This window comes from Stylophora pistillata, chromosome 2 (genome assembly GCF_964205215.1).
Source record: "Stylophora pistillata chromosome 2, jaStyPist1.2, whole genome shotgun sequence".
Classification (NCBI taxonomy): Eukaryota; Metazoa; Cnidaria; class Anthozoa; order Scleractinia; family Pocilloporidae; genus Stylophora; species Stylophora pistillata.
The window spans coordinates 12,489,701-12,501,411 of NC_142520.1; the positions used below are offsets into that span (position 1 = coordinate 12,489,701).

At 37.4% G+C, this 11,711-nt stretch overlaps 2 protein-coding genes across 2 annotated transcripts in view; both read right to left on the reverse strand.

Annotated features, from left to right (window-relative positions):
* Nucleotides 1-9,678, reverse strand: part of LOC111342149 (uncharacterized) — a 26,498-nt gene extending 16,820 nt beyond the window's left edge. Inside the window, exons 1-12 of the mRNA XM_022949197.2 lie at nucleotides 9,528-9,678; nucleotides 8,768-8,856; nucleotides 7,945-8,122; nucleotides 7,302-7,494; nucleotides 6,314-6,537; nucleotides 5,833-5,940; nucleotides 5,273-5,450; nucleotides 4,538-4,731; nucleotides 3,311-3,445; nucleotides 2,423-2,576; nucleotides 1,872-1,953; nucleotides 652-698 (exon numbers count right to left, since the gene is read on the reverse strand). Of these exons, the coding sequence (XP_022804932.2) occupies nucleotides 652-698; nucleotides 1,872-1,953; nucleotides 2,423-2,576; nucleotides 3,311-3,445; nucleotides 4,538-4,731; nucleotides 5,273-5,450; nucleotides 5,833-5,940; nucleotides 6,314-6,537; nucleotides 7,302-7,494; nucleotides 7,945-8,122; nucleotides 8,768-8,856; nucleotides 9,528-9,560 (1,615 nt within the window). The 5' untranslated portion in view covers nucleotides 9,561-9,678. The remainder of the gene's footprint in view (nucleotides 1-651; nucleotides 699-1,871; nucleotides 1,954-2,422; nucleotides 2,577-3,310; nucleotides 3,446-4,537; nucleotides 4,732-5,272; nucleotides 5,451-5,832; nucleotides 5,941-6,313; nucleotides 6,538-7,301; nucleotides 7,495-7,944; nucleotides 8,123-8,767; nucleotides 8,857-9,527) is intronic.
* Nucleotides 1-11,711, reverse strand: part of LOC111346825 (uncharacterized) — a 551,029-nt gene that overhangs the window by 320,932 nt on the left and 218,386 nt on the right.

Below are 11,711 nucleotides of genomic sequence, written 5' to 3' on the forward strand. Positions count from 1 at the left end.
ATTTTTCAACACATATAAAAAAGAAAATATTTACCAAAACTTGAAACCAATACAAGCAACCTTGATGTTTGAAATTTCCCATTAGGCGCCATTTTGAATAGTATGACGTCATATGATTTCGCTATCTTCATGAAAAGAAAATTCTTTGTTTGCCCTAAGGGGATCCTTCTCAGATAAAGTAGTGGTAACCGTCGATCGTCGCACAATCTATTACAAGGGGGCATAGAATTTTAGTCGTTATCTGTTCCCATATTTTCTCACAGTAATTACGGCATTGCAACTCACACCATCAAATTTAACTTAAACATGACTTTTGATAAATTAATTTTGTTCCAGCGGAAGAAGTCCTCTTAATTACAGCTGACAGAGTCTCCCCTCTGATAACAAACTCCGGCGAAAAATCTTAATAATTGGTATTGAGTAAACTCTGCCATAGAGGGATACGTTTACTAGTTTTAAAAAATCATTTCTTTCCCTAGAAAACAAGCATTTTCAGTCAGTATGTTGAAAGACAGCGGAAATATCTTATTTTAAAACTTCAGATTAGTCGTTCAAAGATCAAAAACAATTTTCTGCATGCGTCCGTGACAAATAAACCTAACAGCTGTCATCAGCTTAATATGCAGAAATTTTGAATGACTCTGTTTCTACCTGTCCATGTTTTCCCATTTGTAGTTACATAACAGTGAGACCTTTGCCTGGAAAAGAGAGGGAATAGCTCCATTTCAGATATTTGTGGAACAGCTTGGGAAGCAAGTATGTTCTCTCCTGAGAGTTAGTGTTTTGTCAGTAGTGAAAAATATTCTAAAAATAATTAATATTCTAAAAATCGTTAATATTCTAAGTATGCTTGACAACGGGCAACTGAAATGAATGCATTTCGGTTATCTGTTGCAAATACTGTGGTTTGTATGTAACTTAGCATGAATGCATGCAAAACTTGGTTGCCGGTCTACATGAATCTCTTTTATAAATGGTGGACCTGATTTTTATTTGTTATTCTTTTGAAAGTATAAATCTGCAAGTTCTCTTTTATAAAAGCTGCAGTCTTATTGGCTACGCCACTCGCCATCTATTCCATAATAGACAGTGACCTCAGTGGGCGGCCTAACAGTATGTGATTATAAACAAAATGAAATGAAAACACGAAATTGTCTTGTTGCTAAGTTTGAAACAGGCACTAAATTTATAAAACAAAAAACACAAAAAAAAAAAACACTGAATATGATTTGCATGTTCAGTGGAGCGCGTAGTAAAGAATTAGAATTAATTATCGTAATTGCGCATTCGCCTCGACTTCGCGTGGCGGGAAAATTAGGTCAGGTGACTTATCATTTAAAATAAACAATTTATGCTGTAACAACATTCGAGGCTGGTCATCAACGGTCGTAAACGCAAGTATCAAGATAAAGCGTCCAGATAGCGAATCAAGGGATCCAACTACTCAGAAACACAAATTGTAAGTTACGAAACTGTTTGTCGCTTCGACTAAGAATATTGTAAATAATAATGTATCCCGAAATTATTTAATTTTCAGTTGACTACGACGTAACCACGGATGTAACGAGCCGTGCTCACTCTAGTATAAATAAAACCTGACAACGTTGATCCCTGGTGGGCTAATCTTCAAAATAAGTAGCGCCTTCAACCATAGTAGCGAATCAGAATAAGATTATTCACTCCAGATTTTGTAATGACTGATTCTAATCACCCGATAGAAACCGCTTGCTCGTTATTTCATTGCGCAAATTTTCATGTCACCTAGCCTTCCTGGCCTCCTCAATACATTAAAAAAGGAACCTTCTCTCCAAAGCGAGGCAAAGAAGGATATTTTGAAAGGGTCATCATACCCGCCATTCCATGCTTTTTACCTTGAAATCTCAGTATTGCAAACAAACAGACGGTTCGAACGCGTGTCCACAAGGAAAGCTCTGGAAAATATCAAGGGTCTATCTGTTGGGAGAAAAAAAACGCTAGAGTCAAGAACTTGACATTTTTTCGTAGAGGACAGCACTTTCATGTTTAGCATGAGCTTTGGAAGAAATACAGCAACTTAAAAGTTCGATATTGAGGAATATCGACAGATATTGTAATAAAGTGGTTGTGGGAGGCATTTTGTTCAGAAACTGAATGACAAAGGTAATGCACATTATCGTTACATTGCGAGAAATCACTTTCTTTTCTTCCCGATCCTTCCTTGTGGCTTTTTTCGCTCTTGCTTCACTTACCCTGCCATCTCATTACTCCAACCTTTAGTCATGTTTAACAACTTTATTTTTTTTTCTTTTTATGCTGCAGTTCGGCCAACAACTTCTTCCTTCTAGACCTTTCCCTCGCCTTATCACTTGAAAAAAAAAAAAAAACTTGGCAGGACTGGACATGAGGAAGTACAGATTTGATTTCGTCTTGTTAAGATACTCACCAAAAGATTTTTCTTTTCTTCCGTACAGTTCCACTCGCATACAAAATTTATTACCAATTTTCGTGTGAACGGCGAAAATTATCGTTACACCATGGATTGGCCTGATAAAGTGATGTTTGACCATAGAATACCTTTGAAAGTTTCCAAGAAATGTCTGCAATAGAAAGATAAGCCTGCAGGATAAATAAGGCAGACCACTCTTCGCTCTTCCTTATTGGGGTCACAAGTTGCACAAAACTTGAAGACAAATCGAAATCGAGTGGCATTTTGTCATCACAATAGAAGGGGCCCAAAGGGCCCAGTCACTATATACCCTTAGTATAATTTCAGAACTGAGCAAAGAGTTTCCAACAATCTGATTGGTCGAGCGGTAACTTATATGGCGCTGTATAAACCGCTCCACGCAGTTTATATAAAATGTTAAAATAGAATGTTGATAAATGTTACTAAAATGTTATGATTTTAGAATTTCTCTGTTGTTCAGCTCTGAAATTATACTAAAGCAATTATTCGCTTCAGGTTTAGTGAATATTGTCGAATAATCCCCTCGACTTCGTCTGGCGCGATCGGGGATTATTCTACGATACTCACCTCGCCTTCGGCGAATAATTGTTAAATATACCGACTGAGGGTGAGGGAAGAAGGGGAGGTAATTTTTTCATAAGTTTCCCTGGGGAAACAGATGGGGATCAGTCGTCGCTGGAGATTAGAAAGAGGAGACAATAGAAAATTGACTGCTAATTAACTGCCAAGGTGAGGGGGGAAGGGTACAAAATATTACAGTAGTAAAGGTAAATCAGGTAAATCAGGTAAATGTAGTAAGTGCGATAAGTAATGACCGCTTCCTAAGTGCGAATCCATTTTTTAAAAAGGTCCCGTCCTGAGTACCTTGTCATTCCCATTTTCCGTGTAGGATTTCCATAAACTGCCACTTTCAGTTATGTATTTTAAGCGATATGACGTCACACAGAACACTATGCCCTCTGTATGATGCTTCATGAGATATCTGCACTGCGTGGACACCTGCTTGAACAGAAGTAACTTGTGCATCAAGTACTAATAATTATCATGCTAATGATCGAATGATGTTTCTGTAAAAGCTGTTTGGATGCCAAGTAACTTAGCATCCCAAGTGGTGTGTTCATTTACAATGAATGGTTTGCTTTCATTCGCTCTGTATTGTTTTTTATTTGTCTTTTCTTTGGTTTTATCAATTTTCGTCTATGTTTTGTCTGTTTTTGTTGATTTGTTTTTTTTTTTTTTTTTGGTTTTCTTGTTTTAGATAGTCGTATTTTATTTTCTTTTATTTTAATTTAACTGCTTTTGTTTGTTTTTGATTGATTCTCAAATCTTGCACCTAATCTAAGCTTTGAAGGCGCGCTCTATTAAGTTTACTTCCGTGCCGAAGCATGAGGATAGGGTGTAGAATGGAAGATATCCAATAACGTCTACCACACACGGGATTCGTTGTCTTTAGCCTTTTAATTTTCAGCAATGTTCACTTGGCAGCGATCTTCAAGCTTTCTGCTTCACATACCATCATATCTCATATGTTATCCCTACTTATTACACGACTCGGGAAGTCAGAGGACCAATAACTAAAATCAACCAATCAAAATGCTCTATCGCCGGTCAATATTCTCTCAGTATTGGACCGGGCACTGTCCCGAATGGTCCCGAATGGTCCCGAATGATACCGCACTTGTGTCCCTTTGAACTTCAGTCGTGAAATAAATCTCTTATTAACCAAGCTTCCTCGGGACCGTACTGGAAGAATATCGGCCCTCAGTCCTTTTTGTACGGACCTCGCTGCGCTCGCTCCATACTGTCAAGACCTCGGGCCGATATTCTCCGAGTACGGCCCTTGCGCTTGGTTAATAAGATATATAGATATTTCATATTTAATATTGAAATATTTATAATATTTAAATATGAATATCTTATTAAATATGAAATAAGATATGATGAGGCCCAGAAGGCCGAAACAGTACTGTCTGCAGTTAGTTATATATATATATATATATATATATGGCATACTTACTTCCGGAAAAATATTAAATAGAGCTTTCTCTCAAAGTTATCAGACATGCACAAATTTCAATGTGATTGGCTTACCGCAGATATCTCGTGACTAGTAATCAGGTTTACCGAAAGCCATTCAACTCTGGGAGGGTGCTGTGTGCACCAGGCCCCCTGTTTGATTTTCAGGTTCAATCGGGCTTTTGCTGCTTGGCAATCCTTGCTATTTACAGAGGATGAATTCATTTGCTGGTCAGTGATTTCTCCAGTTTCTACACCTAATGGGGGATCTAAGTTAAGAAAAAAATATTTTTTCAGTTGTCTAATTCAAATTCTCTTATCAGACTGATAAATTAGGTACTGTGGTTTTATCAACCGAACTGAGTCGTGAAGACCTTCCAAAGCTAACATTTCGGCCGACAACCCTTCGCCATAGTAAATGGAGGAATCATGGGTTGCGTGTGGTTATAAATAGAAAGATGGAGGTATGCTATCGGTGGCAACATGGTTACATAAAATAAAAAATTAAAAAAATAAACAGAAAAATAAGTTAGATGAATGCAAAACGTTCGTTGATACTGTGGGGATATTTTTATTCTCGTGAGTTTTACAGCTTTCCGAACTGTCTAGATATTGGGAAAGGCTGCAGAATGTCACATGTTGCTTAGAATGATTAGGAAGGGTTAAAATTTCAAAAGTGTTGGGCTCTGAAGGAGTTTTCTTTACGGTCGCAAATTTACAATATCATCTCATGCAGTTCAAACGAAATTATCTCGTAATACCTCCATCAAATTCAGAAACTTGCCCCCTTAGAATTATTTTGGATTTTACCCTCATAAAGAATGGGCTGGTTTTCCACTGAACAGCCATAGACTTCGAATCTGAGCCCGAAAAATCCATCAGAAAATCTTGGACTGATTCTGAGCCAACGTGCTTCTAATGGCATCTTCAAAAGGGCTGTGATCAGCATATTTCTCGGGTTTTCCAAATCACCAGTTGTGAAGTAAAACTGAGATGCAAACATAAAGTGCGTAAATCAAAAACTGAAACTGTCATTGGATTAATAAAAACGGCGAGTTTTTAGCTTAGTAAGAAATTTAACAAATTTAAGAAATTTCTTTTATTGTGTATGTCAAAATAGTTCAAAATATACATTCTTCCTTAAGTGTTTTATCTACTCACACAACTCTTTTAATTTTGCTGACCCGGGAAGATGTCAGAAAGAAGGCCAAAATGGGACGATCGTGAGAAATACATGTAATGAGGGAGGGAGGGGTAGAAAATGATAAATGACGTTTGAATGCCTAACAAACACAACACTGATTTTCGTTTATTATGTGAAAATTGTCATTTTCCGTAGCCAACCCAAAGTTTGTTTTACGTTGTTGTACCTCTACGTTCTTTCCATTGTAGTCTTTCCATTGATATCCTTCATTGCTTACACTAAACTGCAAGGATCGAATGGGGGACTTTGCTTCAGGATGACCCTGTGCAGAAACCTGGCAAGACAAAATGTTGACAAGCCACAGGCACACTTTAAGGCTACTCGAAAAGGGCCCAGAAAACTTATTAAAATATTTGTCCCTTCGTTGTTGTTTTTGTTGTTGGCAGCTAATATTTGTTCATTCTTTTCCTTTTTGTTTCTATTCTATGTTTGTTTTGATTTAGTTCTTTGCTCTTCTAGATGTTTCCGTGGCTTAGGCATTTAAACTGAGACCGATTTTTATCTTATGAAATAACTTCCTTTGAGAGATCAAACGCCAGCTTAACTAGCTTTGTTGGGTCAGACCATGACTAGATGTTCATTTGGTATAGAAACATTTTTTTAAGTACCAGATTATTTTTCTATGTTTCATTTCAGTTTTGTCTTACCATTTCAATACGTTTCACTTCTCTGAAGTCCACTTGGACATATTGCTGTCTATCGTATGAAGGTAAACCTCGAGCTGGTACCCAATACTCCTCCGCATGTAAGCCAACACCATATGGTTCGTGGCCTCCTGTCCACGAATTTGTTTGAAACAGAGAGGAAACACTCAACTGGCTTTCTTTCACGTGTCCATTGCTTATTCCCAATGGACCGAAATCTTGACAAACTGAGGAGATGAAACCAGAGATAGTGATTTCAATCTCATGGTTACCATTTAATCAGTTTGTTGCTTTTAATTTCTGCGCCAGTTAAAATAAAATTAATTTTACCACAATTAGCAGTAATGTTGCATTCTGATTGGCCAATTTGCAGTTGTCGACGAGAGTACAAGCAACGCTCAAATTTTTTTTGCAGACTCACTTAGCTGCGCCTCGTGATCAAGAGTCCACGACAATTTGACCATTGTAATGATGGTTTCGTCATCGATAAGAATACAGACCACGCTAAACCACTTTGGATTTGTTAAATTTACAATACACACACACACACACACACACACACAGACAACAACAAAAACTGAACACACTGACTACGGCGATAAAGAGAATGAGAAGGATGATAGGTTTCTGAGCTTGGTAATAAGAAATGATCATGTCAGATATAAACCTCGTAATGGTCCAATTCAAGTACGTCTGTAGGTCGGGGGTAGATCATCGGAGTACGGAATCCGATGGTCTAAGGCTCGATTCATCGTGGGCACTCAGGACTTTTTCCTGTGTCCCACGCTCCTGACGAGATGGAGAAACATTTCTCTCTAATTTTAAGGATAAAGCTTATTGTCTCGCCAAATCTTATCGTGCAACTCATTCTATAACCAATCAAAGGAGTGAAAAAATAGGCTTTGACTCTGTACAGGTGGATGCTTGTGGGAGCAGTATACTCCGCTAAATGAAATGAAGGCGAGCCTTTACTGCTCGGGGACGATCTTACCTGGGTGATAAACCAATAATTCAACATCTCTGTACGTCTTGAGTGTCTGAGAACACTCTCGACGTCCTCTTTGATAACTGACATCCACGTGAACTGCTGAGGTACTCCCACTTCCACTGGGCACCAGGCTTTGTCTCATCACAAAGAGACTGATGTCGAGGCTAATGTAGTCAGTATTTTTCGGAGAGGCAAACTTGGAATAATATAAAGTTATGTTATTTTCGTTTGTTTGAAATCATCATCAAGTTTAAATGATATAGTAAGTTTACATATGTTAGAGGGATATCTTTAAACATCTAAGGCCAGCATCCCCAGTTCCAATCCCACGGGACAGAGATCGAACAATCCACAAAAACGTCATCCTTTTCTAAGCCTTTCTAGTGTAACTTTAATAACTTTTCCTGATTGCCGTTCTCTCAGCGAAATAACACAACAATTCTCTCTAAACATTTTCTAGTGTTAATATGAGAAGGCGAGCTATCTCATTTACCAAGCTAGAGCCATAAAAAATATTCAAATAGTTACGTAACTGAACAATACAACAATTTCCCCTCTAGCACTCGCCTACAAGGCATTTTTTATACGAAGAGGAGTCAAAATATATGGGCTCATATAGAGGCTCAGATATTCACTGAGTGCTCACCTCTATAATCAGCTGACCGTCGTCGTTACGATACGAAGATGGTTCACTATATCCGGCTGAGCTGGTGATACTCTTAAATTGCAGGAAATACGGTAAAAGGAATTTCATGTTCATAGATTGGATGGCTTCTTTCTGAACAGTTGCGTTTTGACAGTCCACGTGAAGAAGAGCTTCATTTCTTTTGATAATGATTAAAGAAATGGAATATAATAAGTAAACATGTGGATATCCTGAATGGATCATGAAATCATTCACTAGACTCACTACCATAAGGGACGTGGATGAACGCGCCGGCCGAACAGTTGCGCGTTGTACTCCGCGTCGAGAAAGATCTGGGTTCGAGCTCTGGTCGGCCATTATAGTTTGTTCTTGAAGGGTCTCTGTGATATATTTTTGTATTTTTGTGATATATCAAAACTTTTATTTATAAACAGAATTTTACCCCAATCAAGGCAATCGTTTAGTTCTAATTTAGGATATCTGAGACATTTGACGGCCAACTTTGCCTTGCTTATTTGACGGTTGACGTTGAAATATTTCATTTTTGACGATTGACGGTTTAAATTTTAGCTGTTTGACGGTTGATGGTTAACCCCATCGAGACCCTCCTCTTGGGCTGAATGGTGATTTATCCGTTGAATATTGTTATTCACCCTTAGAACAACTGGGCCTTCATTTTTAAATGCTTTGTGTGCAACGAAACCTCCCCCTCCCCACTCCTCCCCTTAGAGCAATCCCTGGGAAAGCTTTGAGTGGTTTTCTAGATTCTTCCCCGTGTTACCCTCCCAAACATTAACATGTTTCCGTCCCAAAGCAGACTTACCCTGGTATTAGAGGTTGGTGCGTCGTTATTGTAAGTTTAATCTTCAAGTCATCAGATGCGAGCGCCATATTAGCCGACAGCTGCAACACCTGAAACACACCATGAAGTGAATGCTTATGACTTCTAAAATACCAAAGGAATTCGTCACAGAACGTTATCTTTTTAACCCTTCATGACAAACGAACTCTTACCAAGAGGAAATAATGGCACATTCTCTTCAGTTAACCAATAGAATGAAATTTTGAACTGATCTGGCAATGGAACATTTTCTGTATATTAAATATATAACGATATACTGATGCTTACTTGATAAATTATTCAACTGAACCTAAAGTTAGATTTTTTTTCCTTTCATTGCGGTTGTGAAATAGAAATTTAGAATTTTCATATGTCGACCCTAAAATACTCATGTAGGACATGCGAAAGAAATGTCGTACTTAAACTGAAAATCGCATCAAAATCATTAACTTCGACTTAGACAAGCTACAGTGAAGACAAATAAATGTTTCAATGATGTGAGGTCAACTTTTTTTCTCTTTCTCTCTCTAAAGATAATCCCGGCAGTTTTTGGGTTTCCAAGTGCAAATGAAATTCTGGACAACAATGTTGTATTTTTTCCAAGAGTATTTCCACGTTGCTTAGACAACTATAAGGTTTATATTCACAATCTTCTCTTTTTTTGACTTCAAAATTTTCAGTCCAGGATATAAATTAGGCATCATACTCCCAAACATGAAATATAGGAGAATCACTGACTCACATAAATTAAAGAGAATCCAGTAAATATCAGCATGATTTTGCGAAGATGGAAAAGCAAGCTGCTCCGCTAAGCACGCCCTTACGATTCGGATGCCATACTAATAAAACATGTCTGTTTTATGATTCCATCATCCGTTTCTAATCGAGTTTGAATTAAAATTAAATAGAACAAGTTTTTACCCTGTACAGTTTTAAATATTTAACGTAGTTCACATTAACAAGTCAAAATATTTACTGAATTGGGGACAATGCCCTCAAAGACTATTATGTTTAACGTTATGCTGCTCGCTCTATTCTTAAATTATTTATTTCTCATAAGCTTTGAGTTTGGTAATATGTCTCATCGATTCCATTTTCTGTGTTTTTTATTAGTGGTGAGTACATTGAGTCAATATGGAGTCAGCAACATGTATGAATAAACACTGAACTATATATTAAATAAACATGAAACTATTTACACTAAGTTATGCAGTTCCAAGCACGAACTGTGCGGCATGTCTGCTTGTGAATAAAAGGACTGTGTTTCTACATGAAAAATGCTGGTTATTTTCTCTTGGTGTCCGGTTGCAATTTTCCCTGTAAACGTCTCACATGGCGGGTCTAAGTCTGTAACTTATCATTTCAGTTACATGAAAATATTGAAGGGCCGCAGCCAAGATGAAACATAGTTGAAATTTAAAAACGATCTCTGGCAAAATGATTAAAAACTACGAGCTTTCGACTTCCCGAACTGCAGTCTTCGACAGGTAAAAATTCTCTCATCGCTTGCTTATCATTCATTTTACCCGTCGAAGACTGCAGTTCGGGCAGTCGAAAGCTCGTAGTTCTTTAATCATTTTTGCCAGAGATCGTTTTTAAATTTCAACTATTTCAGTTACAGTTAAACGGTGCTTTTCCGAGAACCATAACAGCGGGTAAAAACAGGAACATCGTACGTTTAACCATTGAATAAGGGATTTATTACGCAACTACTATTTCATTTTCTAATATTCTAGCGTCGTAGCCTACGGTCCGACGGAGCGTACTATCGATCGAATATGCCCACGTGAAAAATGAACAAAAAATCTGATGCGCTTAAAAATTTCTTTCTTTAAAAGTTACTCCTACAAAGTGAAATGAAACTAAATTTTACGTTGATCAGTGTGGCCATTTAATTTCTTTGCTTTACGTTGGTAATTTTCTGTTTTTTTCCTCATTGTAATGTCCCAAATTTTATGTACTCCGATGTCCTAATATGGTAAAATGACGTAGGCAATCAGCTTGTTGTCACTTTAACCTCAGCTCTTATTGTCTCCTTGGAATATAATACAATAATAATAATCACAATAATAATCTTCTTATAAAGCGCTGTTTCTTTACTGAACCAACAGTACTTTACAACAGTGAATGATGTAACATTCAGGAAAAAGCCCAAAAAAACAATGACTGATTCTTACAATTCAAAATAATTTCCATAAGGTACGATTTAAAAGCAGATTTAAAAGATTCTGTTGACATGCAACTTTTTATAATTAATGAGAGGATATTCCACAGTTTTGGGGCAATGAAATAAAAAGCTCGCTCTCCATATGTTTTAAGTTGGCAGCGGGGCTGTACCAGTAGTTATTTATCAGAACAACGTAATGTCCTTGATGGTCTAGAGTGACCTATAGAGGTCTCCTAAATACGATGGCGCTAGTTGATTAAGAGGTCCCGTAGATCGGGACGGCGCTAGTTGATTAAGGCATTTAAAATCCATTAGTAATTTTTTTTATATATCATAAGATTATTATTATGATTTTTATTATAAACTAGTTTACTTTGCTCTGTTTGGCTGGTGTAATTTCTTTGGTCTTGAGTTGGCGGCACTGAATGGATATGAGCTAACATACATGTGTTGGCACCTTCAGCTTTGGTCAGCCGTTCAGGCTTCCTTTAATTTTAGAATCAAGATAGCACGGACAAAATAACATAATTAATGCTATCTAGCGGATAAATCGTTATCCAGCGCACAGGTCTTGAAAAAACACAATATGTTATCTCTCAGATAAAGATTTTTTTAATATAGGTGGTGTTATCTTCCCTTCGAACCATCGTGGGCCCGTGGAGTAAAATTTTGATTTGCCGGAAATCGATCTTTAGGCGAAAATTTGCCCTCAGTTTTTTGTGCTGCAATGATTAAATGAAACCATTTTTTTTTTCCAAG